We start from the raw sequence: 16,258 nt of genomic DNA, 5'->3' as shown, positions 1-16,258 counted from the left end.
TTCAACCCTTTGAATTAAAGCTGAAAGTCTGCACTTCAAATTCAATTGCATGGTTTCTTTTTAATTTTATTTTGGTGGCATACAGAGCCAAAAGCATGAAAATTGTGCCTGTGTCCCAATATATATGGACCTAACTGTACACACACACATCCATATACACACACACACACATATATATTATATACATGTGTATCTACGCCCAAACGTATGACTTTCTTTACTTCGCTGCTATGGGCTCTAGTCCCACATCTTTTGTAGACCCAGCAACGCCCCTTGCCAGTAGGCAAGAGGCTACCCTGCAGTCCCCTCCAAAAGCCCCAGTCCCGGTTGGGTCTGTCACACCCCACACAAATTTTGTTCTATTGGTAATAAAGTCCTGGCTATGTCCACCCATGCTAAGTAAAACTAAAGTTTAAAGGTTTAACCATATTTTATTACCACTGGTTCCCATCCTAGTCAGTTTTCTATTGACCAGTTAGTGGTAACCCCATGTCATTTCTAAATACTGTGTCAGCCCAGCCACTGTACATGCAGAAATGTAAAGAGCATCCCTACAACATCTGTGAAAGCACAGGAAAGTGTGCCGGGCATAGTTTGTATTTTTCTGCAAGGACCATCCTCGCAACTCATGAGGAAGGAGATACATTTTGGTACATTTGCCTTGGGTGCGGGAGAACCTTGTTCAAGCACTGGTGAACCCTCAGAGCAATGCTATGCTTCTCCCTGTGTAGAGATAGCTTGGAATTTAGCCTGCCTAGACCCACAAACACGAATGAACCCATCCAAGGTCTGGAATCCCAAAGATTGGGAAAATATGTTTTTGCAGAAAAAGTCACAAAGAGCTTTGAAGCCTGGAAAAAGTATATTCTTGAGGATTATATGGAGATTGAAACATGATGCATTTTAAACCAAAATAACCACGCATTATCTTCCAAAAGAAATTATTAATCAACTTGCCCATTATAAGTCACAGTGATCCCAGCAACATCATGGTTCTCACAGCCAATGATAAAAATAGAGAGAGACGTGATAAAGGCAACAAATGATGTGATAAGCACCATTTTAGATGCTGACAGTAAACCGAATTTGTACTTCTTCATGATCAGCCCTCCGAAGAAAATGCCAGTAGCGGCTGCTGGTAAAACAGATACTCCTGGAAGTGAGAAAGTCCAGTTGTTAGAAGCTCATCAATTCAGACGAAATAAATTATCAGCACCTAAGTGCAGGCAAAATAGTCTTCTACTAGTAATTATATTTTATTACCTACCAATTCACCATCCATCCATCTCCCTGGTGTGCCATCAGGTGAGCTGCCCAGCAGTACTGTAATTTGCCTATGTATACAGTGTACCTCTCTCTGCTGACTCCTGTCCCTGCAGCCATGTAAACAGTGAGAGGGGAAAGCTGTGCTCCTCCCCTCTCAGCTGTGACAGGAAATCTAGCACAGTGCTAGGATTCCTGTTTTGGTGGTGACAGGGTCAATAAAGAGAACCTGTCACCTCCAATTGCTATCACACAGGGAATTGTTTTCTAATGTGTGATAGCAATAAAGTTAAGTGAAAAAAAATTGATTAAAAAAAAAATAAAAATAAAAAAATAATAGAAATACAGTAATAATTCAATTAATACAATAAAAAGTAATTAAAAAAGTAAAGAATAAGAAAAAAAATATTAAAAATAAGAGAATTATACAAAAATAAAAAAAAGACTGGATTTGCACTTAAAAAAAGGTACTGTTCCGACTTACAAACAAATTCGACTTAAGAACAAACCTACAGTCCCTATCTTGTTCGTAACCCGGGGACCCCCTGTATCGGTCTGGCTTGCACTCAGGTCTCCTCAGACTCCTGGCCATCCAGCTCAGCAGCACTGTCCTGGTCCAGATAGAAAGTCTCCTCAGACCCCCGGCCCTTCCGTTTTCAGTGGGAAGTAGGTGGAGCACTATAGCACTTTTTTGGCACAAAGAAAAGGACTATTTGCACTATAGCACCATATGCACTTTAAATAAGTTGCACTATTGTCAGTTTATTATTAATACATTTTTAACATTTGTTTATCAATTTATACACTAATATATGATGTAATATTGTCACTTTATTATCCAATTTAATATATTGGTACACAACTATTTGGTTGGTATAAGGATCCACTTCTTTAATATTTAGTATCAAGTCATACCCTTATTTCCCAGATTATTAATTATTAGAACATTAACAACTAGGAGGGGCAAGCGCTGTTTAATTTACTTTCAACTATTGATTGCTTTATGCTGTTCAGGAATTCATTGGCTGCAGGCAGTGGCGGCTGGTGAAGTTTTCGGATGGGGGGGCGCCAGACCCCCGCCCTTCCTCTGCACTGTGTATACAGCATACTCTTGAACTCTTCACTATGTACGTAGCGTACTCCTTAAAGAGGAGGTAAAGGCAGGAAAAAAAAACACACCCTGTAAGGCAAAGGCATAATGAGCTAGTATGCATAGCATACTAGCTTATTATGAATAACTTACCTGAGATGGAAGCCTCCGAAGCGACCCTCGTTCTTCTCCTTCATCGCCGCCATCTATCCCGGAGTGACTTCCGGGTATCGCGGCTCCGGCGCTGTGACTGGCCGGAGCCGCGATGACGTCCCTATGGCGCATGCGCTGCAGAGATCGGTGCCAGTCTTTTGCAAATATCTCCTAAACCATGTAGGTTTAGGAGATATTTGTTGCACCTACAGGTACGCCTTAATCTAGGCTTACCTGTAGGTAAAAGTAGTCCCAGGGTTTACAACTACTTTAACTCTGTACGTTACATAATCCTGAACTCTTCATTCTGTACGCAACGCACCTCTAAACCCTGCACTCTGTACATAGTGCACTCCTAGAACACAACCAGCCCTTTGACATGCATGGCATGCCGTCCATAGAGAGAGCCATGAGTCCATAGAGAGAGCCATTATGCATACGCATAATAAATGAGTGGACTACTTCTAATAAAGGAGATGACTACTTCCAATAAATGAGAGGACTACTTCTAATGCAGGGGACTACATCTGATAAACAAGGGAACAACATCTAATAAAGGAGAAGATTCATTCTGATAAAAAAGAGGATCACTTCTACTAAGAAGATTTCATCTAATAAAGGAGAGGACTAATTCTAATAAAGGAGATGACCACTTCTAATAAATGAGAGAACTACTTCTAATAAAGGTGGGAACTGCTTCTGATAAAAGAATGGATTGTAGTGGAGTCCCGTTTTAACCACCCTTTTCAGCAAGTTCCTTTAATTCCCAGCCCACAGACCATGTCCAATTCCACAATACCCAGGATTCCTTGACAAACCTAAGGGCCATACACAGGGGCGAATATTGGGCGGCATCGACCAGTTCAATAGAAACTGGCTGACATTCGGCCCGTGTGTATGGCACACCGTTCGTCCGGCTTCTGTCAAAGAGGTATGACCGGAAAAGGTCTGGCATCCAATCAGCACTCTCAGTCAATGGCTGAGACCACTGACTAATGGGGGGGGGCTGTCAGAGCACAATAGCTAAGCAGGGGAGATCACTGTACTAGCATTGGATCATTAGTACAGCGGGTCCTTCTGAGCTCTTCAGGTTTATTTTCAGTCAGCCCACTGTGTTGAACCAAAAAAAAACGACTACTGTGTACCAGACTTTAGGTGATATAAATTCCACTGTTTTCCACACTCAGCTCCTGCACACACTGGTAAATGAATGATCTGTGAAAGAAGAAGGTTAGGTAAAAAACAATTGACCAGGCATGTCCTGGCCATCGGTGCTACTGGGAATTTTCCCGGTGGGCCGATGGCTCAGTGGGCCGGTCAGGCACAGTCCTGGACCTGCTCCTCCCTGACAGTGAGTGATCGTGATTTCACTCCTGTCACCAAGGAGCAGCTGCCGACAATTTCTGGAAAGAGGATTAGGCTTTTTGCTCCCTCCAGCCTGCAGGGGGAGATAGACAGCACTGTCAATCACAATATTGGCGGGAGACGGGACATCGGCAATCGGTGTTCTCATATACAATAGCTGACACAGCGGGAGATCCCCGCTGTGTCTTACAAGTAATTTCTGATAATAATCCTGCTCTACACTGGTGGGAGAGACATGGTGGTCCCATCGTGGACATGGTGGTCCCTGACATGATGGTCCTATGGTGGAAATGGTGGTCCCCGACATGGTGGTCCCATGGTGAACATGGTGATCCCTGACATGTGGCACTGGTGGTCCCTGACATGATGGTCCCATGGTGGACATGGTGGTCCCTGACATGCAGCATTGGTGGTCCCCGACATGCAGCACTGGTGGTCTCTGACATGGTGGTCTCTGACATACGGCACTGGTGGTCCCTGACATGGTCGTCCCTGACATGTGGCACTGGTGGTCCCTGACGTGGTGGTCCCTGACCGGTGGTCCCTGACATTCGGCACTGGTGGTCCCTGACATGCTGCACTGGTGGCCCCTGACATGTGGCACTGGTGGTCCCTGACATGGTGGTCCCTGACATGTGGCACTGGTGGTCTCTGACAGGGTGGTCCCTGACATTCGGCACTGGTGGTCTCTGACATTCGGCACTGGTGGTCCCTGACGTGCAGCAATGGTGGTCCCTGACGTGCGGCACTGGTGGTCCCTGACATGCGGCACTGGTGGTCCCTGACATGTGGCACTGGTGGTCCCTGACTGGTGGTTCCTGACATGGTGGTCCCTGACATTCGGCACTGGTGGTCCCTGACATTCGGCACTGGTGATCCCTGACATGCTGCACTGGTGGTCCCTGACATTCGGCACTGGTGGTCCCTGACATTCGGGACTGGTGGTCCCTGACATGCGGCACTGGTGGTCCCTGACATGGTGGTCCCTGATATTGTGGTCCCTGACATGCAGCACTGGTGGTCCCTGGCATGCTGCACTGGTGGTCCCTGACATGGTGGTCCCTGACATTCAACACTGGTGGTTCCTGACAAGGGGTTCCCTGACATGCGGCACTGGTGGTCCCTGACTTGGTGATCCCTGACATTCGGCACTGGTGGTCCCTGACATGTGGCACTGGTGGTCCCTGACATGATGGTCCCTGACATTTGGCACTGATGGTCTCTGACATGGTGGTCCCTGACATTCGGCACTGGTGGTCCCTGACATTCGGCACTGGTGGTCCCTGACATTCGGCACTGGTGGTCCCTGACATGCGGCACTGGTGGTCCCTGACATGTGGCACTGGTGGTCCCTGACTGGTGGTTCCTGACATGGTGGTCCCTGACATTCGGCACTGGTGGTCCCTGACATTCGGCACTGGTGATCCCTGACATGCTGCACTGGTGGTCCCTGACATTCGGCACTGGTGGTCCCTGACATTCGGGACTGGTGGTCCCTGACATGCGGCACTGGTGGTCCCTGACATGGTGGTCCCTGATATTGTGGTCCCTGACATGCAGCACTGGTGGTCCCTGGCATGCTGCACTGGTGGTCCCTGACATGGTGGTCCCTGACATTCAACACTGGTGGTTCCTGACAAGGGGTTCCCTGACATGCGGCACTGGTGGTCCCTGACTTGGTGATCCCTGACATTCGGCACTGGTGGTCCCTGACATGTGGCACTGGTGGTCCCTGACATGATGGTCCCTGACATTTGGCACTGATGGTCTCTGACATGGTGGTCCCTGACATTCGGCACTGGTGGTTCCTGACATTCAGTACTGGTGGTCCCTGACGAGCGGCACTGGTGGTCTCTGACATGCAGCACTGGTGGTCCCTGACATGCGGCACTGGTGGTCCCTGACTGGTGGTTCCTGATTTGGTGGTCCCTGACATTTGGCACTGGTGGTCCCTGACATGCGGCACTGGTGGTCCCTGACATGCGGCACTGGTGGTCCCTGACCTGCGGCACTGGTGGTCCATGACAAGCGGGACTGGTGGTCCCTGACATGCGGCACTGGTGGTCCCTGACTGGTGGTCCCTGACATGGTGGTCCCTGACATTGTGGTCCCTGACATGCGGCATGGTTGGTCCCTGATATTCAGCACTGGTGGTACCTGACAGGGTGGTCCCTGACATTCGGCACATTCGGCACTGGTAGTCCCTGACATGCGGCACTGGCGGTCCCTGACATTCAGCACTGGTAGTCCCTAACATGCTGCACTGGTGGTCCCTGACATCGTGGTCCCTGACATGTGGCACTGATGGTCTCTGACATGGTGGTCCCTGACATTCGGCACTGGTGGTCCCTGACATTCGGCACTGGTGGTCCCTGACATTCGGCACTGGTGGTCCCTGACTGGTGGTTCCTGAATTGGTGGTTCCTGACATTCGGCACTGGTGGTCCCTGACATGCTGCACTGGTGGTCCCTGACAGGGTGGTCCCTGACATTCGGCACTGGTGGTCCCTGACATGCGGCACTGGTGGTCCCTGACATTCAGCACTGGTAGTCCCTAACATGCTGCACTGGTGGTCCCTGACATCGTGGTCTCTGACATTCGGCACTGGTGCTTCCTGACATGGTGGTCCCTGATATTCGGGACTGGTGGTCCTTGACATGAGACACTGGTGGTCTCTGACATTCAGCACTGGTGGTCCCTGACATGTGGCACTGGTGGTCCAAGAATAAATGAATTTGCAGTACAAATCTATGTAATATTGTTTGGAATATGGAATAGATGTTTCTAGAACATAGTGGGCTGGAAAGTCAAATGAGCAGCCTGAATATTTTTTGTGTTTCAGCCAATACCTGGGGAGGTGTGCAGAGCAGGTGGCTGGAGAGGCATATAAATAGTCTGAGCTTTACAACAGCAGGGTCTTCCCATTGAAGGGATTCCACCTGTCTGGGTGGGGGTGGCAATCCCCCTTCCTTCAGCAGTTCTACTTATTCAAGCTGATGTTCACTGAGGACCCAGCCTATCTCTAAATCCCTCTGGAGTTAAAGATCTGGTCTGGAGAACTCATTGAAGAGTGCCCGGTGGAAGCTGAAGGGTGCATGGCTGTCCTGTGGCATTACCTCTTCCTTACTGAAGAATGTCTGACTCTCACCCTCTGCTTCCCACTCCCTCTGCCACTACAGTAGTCTTCTGTGCTTTTCAATGACAGCTGGTATGGAGTGGATGTATAGAGGGAGATGTATGCAGAGGTCCAGCGGTGGAATTGAGATGTTGCACCCTGTATATAAGGCACCCCTGATCCCTGCACTCTGTATACAACCCATCCCTGAACCTTGCACTCTGTATGAAACGCACCCCTGAACTCCGAACTCTGTATGCAGCACACACCTAAACTCCGCACCCTGTATGCAGCGCACCCCTGAGCTCTGCACTGTGTATACAGCATACTCTTGAACTCTGCACTATGTACGTAGCGTACTCCTTAAAGAGGAAGTAAGGGCAGGAAAAAAATAAAAAACACACCCTATAAGGCAAAGGCATAATGAGCTAGTATGCATAGCATACTAGCTCATTATGAATAACTTACCTGAGATGGAAGCAACCAAAGCGACCCTCGTTCTTCTCCTTCATCGCCGCCATCTATCCTGGAGTGACTTCCGGGTATCGCGGCTCTGGCCAGATGACGTCACTCCTGCTCATGCACGAGGGAGCCGCCACTAACGGCATGATCGCCGTTAGCAGCGGCATGCTCAGTGCGCCTGCGCGCTGCTGTCTACGGCGCATGCGCCGTAGACATCGGTACCAGTCTTTTGCAAATATCTCCTAAACCGTGTAGGTTACAGGTAAGACTTAATCTAGGGTTACCTGTAGGTAAAAGTGGTCCCAGAGGGTTTACAACTACTTTAACTCTGTCAGGTACATAATCCTGAACTCTTCATTCTGTATGCAATGCACCTCTAAACCCTGCACTCTGTACATAGTGCACTCCTAGCACACAACCAGCCCTTTGACATGCATGGCATGCCGTCCATAGAGAGAGCCATGACTCCCGCGTACATGCATACGCATAATAAATGAGTGGACTACTTCTAATAAAAGAGATGACTACTTCCAATAAATGAGAGGACTACTTCTAATAATGCAGGGGACTACATCTGATAAATGTGGGAACAACATCTAATAAAGGAGAAGATTCATTCTGATAAAGAAGAGGATCACTTCTGCTAAGAAGATTTCTTCTAATAAAGGAGAGGACTAATTCTAATAAAGAAGATGACCACTTCTAATAAATGAGAGAACTACTTCTAATAAATACAGGGGACTACATCTGATAAACGAGGGAACAACATCTAATAAAAGGAGAAGATTCATTCTGATAAAGAAGAGGATCACTTCTACTAAGAAGATCTCATCTAATAAAGGAGAGGACTAATTTTTAAAAAAGGAGATGAGGAGATTTTCAGCAAGTCCCTTTAATTCCCAGCCCACAAAGTCCAATTCCACAATCCCCAGGATTCCTTGACAAACCTAAGGGCCGTACACAGGGGTGAATATTGTGTGGCATGGACCGGTTCAATAGAAACCAGCTGAAATTCGGCCCGTGTGTAAGGCACACCGTTCGCCCGGCTTCTGTCAAAGAGGTATGACCGGAAAAGGTCTGGCATCCAATCAGCACTCTCATTCAATGGCTGAGACCACTGACTAATGGGGGGGGGGCTGTCAGAGCACAATAGCTAAGCAGGGGAGATCACTGTACTAGCATTGGATCATTAGTACAGCGGGTCCTCCTGAGCTCTTTAGGTTTATTTTCAGTCAGCCCACTGTGTTGAACCAAAAAAAAACGACTACTGTGTACCAGACTTTAGGTGATATAAATTCCACTGTTTTCCACACTCAGCTCCTGCACACACTGGTAAATGAATGATCTGTGAAAGAAGAAGGTTAGGTAAAAAACAATTGACCAGGCATGTCCTGGCCATCGGCGCTACTGGGAATTTTCCCGGTGGGCCGATGGCTCAGTGGGCTGGTCAGGCGCAGTCCTGGACCTGCTCCTCCCTGACAGTGAGTGATCGTGATTTCACTCCTGTCACCAAGGAGCAGCTGCCGACAATTTCTGGAAAGAGGATTAGGCTTTTTGCTCCCTCCAGCCTGCAGGGGGAGATAGACAGCACTGTCAATCACAATATTGGCGGGAGACGGGACATCGGCAATCGGTGTTCTCATATACAATAGCTGACACAGCGGGAGATCCCCGCTGTGTCTTACAAGTAATTTCTGATAATAATCCTGCTCTACACTGGTGGGAGATACATGGTGGTCCCATCGTGGACATGGTGGTCCCTGACATGATGGTCCTATGGTGGAAATGGTGGTCCCCGACATGGTGGTCCCATGGTGAACCCTGACATGTGGCACTGGTGGTCCCTGACATGATGGTCCCATGGTGGACATGGTGGTCCCTGACATGCAGCATTGGTGGTCCCCGACATGCAGCACTGGTGGTCTCTGACATGGTGGTCTCTGACATACGGCACTGGTGGTCCCTGACATGGTCGTCCCTGACATGTGGCACTGGTGGTCCCTGACGTGGTGGTCCCTGACCGGTGGTCCCTGACATTCGGCACTGGTGGTCCCTGACATGCTGCACTGGTGGCCCCTGACATGTGGCACTGGTGGTCCCTGACATGGTGGTCCCTGACATGTGGCACTGGTGGTCTCTGACAGGGTGGTCCCTGACATTCGGCACTGGTGGTCTCTGACATTTGGCACTGGTGGTCCCTGACGTGCAGCAATGGTGGTCCCTGACGTGCGGCACTGGTGGTCCCTGACATGCAGCACTGGTGGTCCCTGACATGTGGCACTGGTGGTCCCTGACTGGTGGTTCCTGACATGGTGGTCCCTGACATTCGGCACTGGTAGTCCCTGACATTCGGCACTGGTGATCCCTGACATGCTGCACTGGTGGTCCCTGACATTCGGCACTGGTGGTCCCTGACATGCGGCACTGGTGGTCCCTGACTGGTGGTCCCTGACATGGTGGTCCCTGATATTGTGGTCCCTGACATGCAGCACTGGTGGTCCCTGGCATGCTGCACTGGTGGTCCCTGACATGGTGGTCCCTGACATTCAACACTGGTGGTTCCTGACAAGGGGTTCCCTGACATGCGGCACTGGTGGTCCCTGACTTGGTGATCCCTGACATTCGGCACTGGTGGTCCCTGACATGTGGCACTGGTGGTCCCTGACATGATGGTCCCTGACATTTGGCACTGATGGTCTCTGACATGGTGGTCCCTGACATTCGGCACTGGTGGTTCCTGACATTCAGTACTGGTGGTCCCTGACGAGCGGCACTGGTGGTCCCTGACATGCAGCACTGGTGGTCCCTGACATGCGGCACTGGTGGTCCCTGACTGGTGGTTCCTGATTTGGTGGTCCCTGACATGCGGCACTGGTGGTCCCTGACATGCGGCACTGGTGGTCCCTGACCTGCGGCACTGGTGGTCCATGACAAGCGGGACTGGTGGTCCCTGACATGCGGCACTGGTGGTCCCTGACTGGTGGTCCCTGACATGGTGGTCCCTGACATTGTGGTCCCTGACATGCGGCATGGTTGGTCCCTGATATTCAGCACTGGTGGTACCTGACAGGGTGGTCCCTGACATTCGGCACATTCGGCACTGGTAGTCCCTGAAATGCGGCACTGGTGGTCCCTGACATTCAGCACTGGTAGTCCCTAACATGCTGCACTGGTGGTCCCTGACATCGTGGTCCCTGACATTCGGCACTGGTGGTCCCTGACATTCGGCACTGGTGGTCCCTGACATTCGGCACTGGTGGTCCCTGACTGGTGGTTCCTGAATTGGTGGTTCCTGACATTCGGCACTGGTGGTCCCTGACATGCTGCACTGGTGGTCCCTGACATGCGGCACTGGTGGTCCCTGACATGCGGCACTGGTGGTCCCTGACATGGTGGTCCCTGACATGCGGCATGGGTGGTCCCTAATATTCAGCACTGGTGGTCCCTGACAGGGTGGTCCCTGACATTCGGCACTGGTGGTCCCTGACATGCGGCACTGGTGGTCCCTGACATTCAGCACTGGTAGTCCCTAACATGCTGCACTGGTGGTCCCTGACATCGTGGTCCCTGACATTCGGCACTGGTGCTTCCTGACATGGTGGTCCCTGATATTCGGGACTGGTGGTCCTTGACATGCGACACTGGTGGTCTCTGACATTCAGCACTGGTGGTCCCTGACATTCGGCACTGGTGGTCCCTGACATGTGGCACTGGTGGTCCGAAAATAAATGAATTTGCAGTACAAATCTATGTAATATTGTTTGGAATATGGAATAGATGTTTCTAGAACATAGTGGGCTGGAAAGTCAAATGAGCAGCCTGAATATTTTTTGTGTTTCAGCCAATACCTGGGGAGGTGTGCAGAGCAGGTGGCTGGAGAGGCATATAAATAGTCTGAGCTTTACAACAGCAGGGTCTTCCCATTGAAGGGATTCCACCTGTCTGGGTGGGGGTGGCAATCCCCCTTCCTTCAGCAGTTCTACTTATTCAAGCTGATGTTCACTGAGAACCCAGCCTATCTCTAAATCCCTCTGGAGTTAAAGATCTGGTCTGGAGAACTCATTGAAGAGTGCCCGGTGGAAGCTGAAGGGTGCATGGCTGTCCTGTGGCATTACCTCTTCCTTACTGAAGAATGTCCGACTCTCACCCTCTGCTTCCCACTCCCTCTGCCACTACAGTAGTCTTCTGTGCTTTTCAATGACAGCTGGTATGGAGTGGATGTATAGAGGGAGATGTATGCAGAGGTCCAGCGGTGGAATTGAGATGTTGCACCCTGTATATAAGGCACCCCTGATCCCTGCACTCTGTATACAACCCATCCCTGAACCTTGCACTCTGTATAAAACGCACCCCTGAACTCCGAACTCTGTATGCAGCACACACCTAAACTCCACACCCTGTATGCAGCGCACCCCTGAGCTCTGCACTGTGTATACAGCATACTCTTGAACTCTGCACTATGTACGTAGCGTACTCCTTAAAGAGGAAGTAAGGGCAGGAAAAAAATAAAAAAACACACCCTATAAGGCAAAGGCATAATGAGCTAGTATGCATAGCATACTAGCTCATTATGAATAACTTACCTGAGATGGAAGCAACCAAAGCGACCCTCGTTCTTCTCCTTCATCGCCGCCATCTATCCTGGAGTGACTTCCGGGTATCGCGGCTCTGGCCAGATGACGTCACTCCTGCGCATGCACGAGGGAGCCGCCACTAACGGCATGATCGCCGTTAGCAGCGGCATGCTCAGTGCGCCTGCGCGCTGCTGTCTACGGCGCATGCGCCGTAGACATCGGTACCAGTCTTTTGCAAATATCTCCTAAACCGTGTAGGTTACAGGTAAGACTTAATCTAGGGTTACCTGTAGGTAAAAGTGGTCCCAGAGGGTTTACAACTACTTTAACTCTGTCAGGTACATAATCCTGAACTCTTCATTCTGTATGCAACGCACCTCTAAACCCTGCACTCTGTACATAGTGCACTCCTAGCACACAACCAGCCCTTTGACATGCATGGCATGCCGTCCATAGAGAGAGCCATGACTCCCGCGTACATGCATACGCATAATAAATGAGTGGACTACTTCTAATAAAGGAGATGACTACTTCCAATAAATGAGAGGACTACTTCTAATAATGCAGGGGGCTACATCTGATAAATGTGGGAACAACATCTAATAAAGGAGAAGATTAATTCTGATAAAGAAGAGGATCACTTCTGCTAAGAAGATTTCTTCTAATAAAGGAGAGGACTAATTCTAATAAAGAAGATGACCACTTCTAATAAATGAGAGAACTACTTCTAATAAATACAGGGGACTACATCTGATAAACGAGGGAACAACATCTAATAAAAGGAGAAGATTCATTCTGATAAAGAAGAGGATCACTTCTACTAAGAAGATCTCATCTAATAAAGGAGAGGACTAATTTTTAAAAAAGGAGATGAGGAGATTTTCAGCAAGTCCCTTTAATTCCCAGCCCACAAAGTCCAATTCCACAATCCCCAGGATTCCTTGACAAACCTAAGGGCCGTACACAGGGGTGAATATTGTGTGGCATGGACCGGTTCAATAGAAACCAGCTGAAATTCGGCCCGTGTGTAAGGCACACCGTTCGCCCGGCTTCTGTCAAAGAGGTATGACCGGAAAAGGTCTGGCATCCAATCAGCACTCTCAGTCAATGGCTGAGACCACTGACTAATGGGGGGGGGGGCTGTCAGAGCACAATAGCTAAGCAGGGGAGATCACTGTACTAGCATTGGATCATTAGTACAGCGGGTCCTCCTGAGCTCTTCAGGTTTATTTTCAGTCAGCCCACTGTGTTGAACCAAAAAAAAACGACTACTGTGTACCAGACTTTAGGTGATATAAATTCCACTGTTTTCCACACTCAGCTCCTGCACACACTGGTAAATGAATGATCTGTGAAAGAAGAAGGTTAGGTAAAAAACAATTGACCAGGCATGTCCTGGCCATCGGTGCTACTGGGAATTTTCCCGGTGGGCCGATGGCTCAGTGGGCTGGTCAGGCGCAGTCCTGGACCTGCTCCTCCCTGACAGTGAGTGATCGTGATTTCACTCCTGTCACCAAGGAGCAGCTGCCGACAATTTCTGGAAAGAGGATTAGGCTTTTTGCTCCCTCCAGCCTGCAGGGGGAGATAGACAGCACTGTAAATCACAATATTGGCGGGAGACGGGACATCGGCAATCGGTGTTCTCATATACAATAACTGACACAGCGGGAGATCCCCGCTGTGTCTTACAAGTAATTTCTGATAATAATCCTGCTCTACACTGGTGGGGGATACATGGTGGTCCCATCGTGGACATGGTGGTCCCTGACATGATGGTCCTATGGTGGAAATGGTGGTCCCCGACATGGTGGTCCCATGGTGAACATGGTGAACCCTGACATGTGGCACTGGTGGTCCCTGACATGATGGTCCTATGGTGGACATGGTGGTCCCTGACATGCAGCATTGGTGGTCCCCGACATGCAGCACTGGTGGTCTCTGACATGGTGGTCTCTGACATACGGCACTGGTGGTCCCTGACATGGTCGTCCCTGACATGTGGCACTGGTGGTCCCTGACGTGGTGGTCCCTGACCGGTGGTCCCTGACATTCGGCACTGGTGGTCCCTGACATGCTGCACTGGTGGCCCCTGACATGTGGCACTGGTGGTCCCTGACATGGTGGTCCCTGACATGTGGCACTGGTGGTCTCTGACAGGGTGGTCCCTGACATTCGGCACTGGTGGTCTCTGACATTCGGCACTGGTGGTCCCTGACGTGCGGCAATGGTGGTCCCTGACGTGCGGCACTGGTGGTCCCTGACATGCGGCACTGGTGGTCCCTGACATGTGGCACTGGTGGTCCCTGACTGGTGGTTCCTGACATGGTGGTCCCTGACATTCGGCACTGGTAGTCCCTGACATTCGGCACTGGTGATCCCTGACATGCTGCACTGGTGGTCCCTGACATTCGGCACTGGTGGTCCCTGACATTCGGGACTGGTGGTCCCTGACATGCGGCACTGGTGGTCCCTGACTGGTGGTCCCTGACATGGTGGTCCCTGATATTGTGGTCCCTGACATGCAGCACTGGTGGTCCCTGGCATGCTGCACTGGTGGTCCCTGACATGGTGGTCCCTGACATTCAACACTGGTGGTTCCTGACAAGGGGTTCCCTGACATGCGGCACTGGTGGTCCCTGACTTGGTGATCCCTGACATTCGGCACTGGTGGTCCCTGACATGTGGCACTGGTGGTCCCTGACATGATGGTCCCTGACATTTGGCACTGATGGTCTCTGACATGGTGGTCCCTGACATTCGGCACTGGTGGTTCCTGACATTCAGTACTGGTGGTCCCTGACGAGCGGCACTGGTGGTCCCTGACATGCAGCACTGGTGGTCCCTGACATGCGGCACTGGTGGTCCCTGACTGGTGGTTCCTGATTTGGTGGTCCCTGACATGCGGCACTGGTGGTCCCTGACATGCGGCACTGGTGGTCCCTGACCTGCGGCACTGGTGGTCCATGACAAGCGGGACTGGTGGTCCCTGACATGCGGCACTGATGGTCCCTGACTGGTGGTCCCTGACATGGTGGTCCCTGACATTGTGGTCCCTGACATGCGGCATGGTTGGTCCCTGATATTCAGCACTGGTGGTACCTGACAGGGTGGTCCCTGACATTCGGCACATTCGGCACTGGTAGTCCCTGAAATGCGGCACTGGTGGTCCCTGACATTCAGCACTGGTAGTCCCTAACATGCTGCACTGGTGGTCCCTGACATCGTGGTCCCTGACATGTGGCACTGATGGTCTCTGACATGGTGGTCCCTGACATTCGGCACTGGTGGTCCCTGACATTCGGCACTGGTGGTCCCTGACATTCGGCACTGGTGGTCCCTGACTGGTGGTTCCTGAATTGGTGGTTCCTGACATTCGGCACTGGTGGTCCCTGACATGCTGCACTGGTGGTCCCTGACATTTGGCACTGGTGGTCCCTGACATGCGGCACTGGTGGTCCCTGACATGGTGGTCCCTGACATGCGGCATGGGTGGTCCCTAATATTCAGCACTGGTGGTCCCTGACAGGGTGGTCCCTGACATTCGGCACTGGTGGTCCCTGACATGCGGCACTGGTGGTCCCTGACATTCAGCACTGGTAGTCCCTAACATGCTGCACTGGTGGTCCCTGACATCGTGGTCCCTGACATTCGGCACTGGTGCTTCCTGACATGGTGGTCCCTGATATTCGGGACTGGTGGTCCTTGACATGCGACACTGGTGGTCCCTGACATGTGGCACTGGTGGTCCAAGAATAAATGAATTTGCAGTACAAATCTATGTAATATTGTTTGGAATATGGAATAGATGTTTCTAGAACATAGTGGGCTGGAAAGTCAAATGAGCAGCCTGAATATTTTTTGTGTTTCAGCCAATACCTGGGGAGGTGTGCAGAGCAGGTGGCTGGAGAGGCATATAAATAGTCTGAGCTTTACAACAGCAGGGTCTTCCCATTGAAGGGATTCCACCTGTCTGGGTGGGGGTGGCAATCCCCCTTCCTTCAGCAGTTCTACTTATTCAAGCTGATGTTCACTGAGGACCCAGCCTATCTCTAAATCCCTCTGGAGTTAAAGATCTGGTCTGGAGAACTCATTGAAGAGTGCCCGGTGGAAGCTGAAGGGTGCATGGCTGTCCTGTGGCATTACCTCTTCCTTACTGAAGAATGTCTGACTCTCACCCTCTGCTTCCCACTCCCTCTGCCACTACAGTAGTCTTCTGTGCTTTTCAATGACAGCTG

At 50.7% G+C, this 16,258-nt stretch overlaps 1 protein-coding gene across 2 annotated transcripts in view; it reads right to left on the bottom strand.

Annotated features, from left to right (window-relative positions):
• Nucleotides 1-16,258, bottom strand: part of LOC141132687 (solute carrier organic anion transporter family member 1C1-like) — a 243,090-nt gene that overhangs the window by 73,891 nt on the left and 152,941 nt on the right. For both annotated transcript variants that reach the window (XM_073621402.1, XM_073621405.1), the window contains one exon: nucleotides 958-1,153. In XM_073621402.1, the coding sequence (XP_073477503.1) occupies nucleotides 958-1,153 (196 nt within the window). The remainder of the gene's footprint in view (nucleotides 1-957; nucleotides 1,154-16,258) is intronic.

The sequence above is a fragment of the Aquarana catesbeiana genome, linkage group LG03 (genome assembly GCF_042186555.1).
Source record: "Aquarana catesbeiana isolate 2022-GZ linkage group LG03, ASM4218655v1, whole genome shotgun sequence".
NCBI lineage: Eukaryota > Metazoa > Chordata > Amphibia > Anura > Ranidae > Aquarana > Aquarana catesbeiana.
The sequence above is the reverse complement of the archived record's forward strand: the minus strand, read 5'-3'. Positions and strand labels throughout refer to the sequence as shown.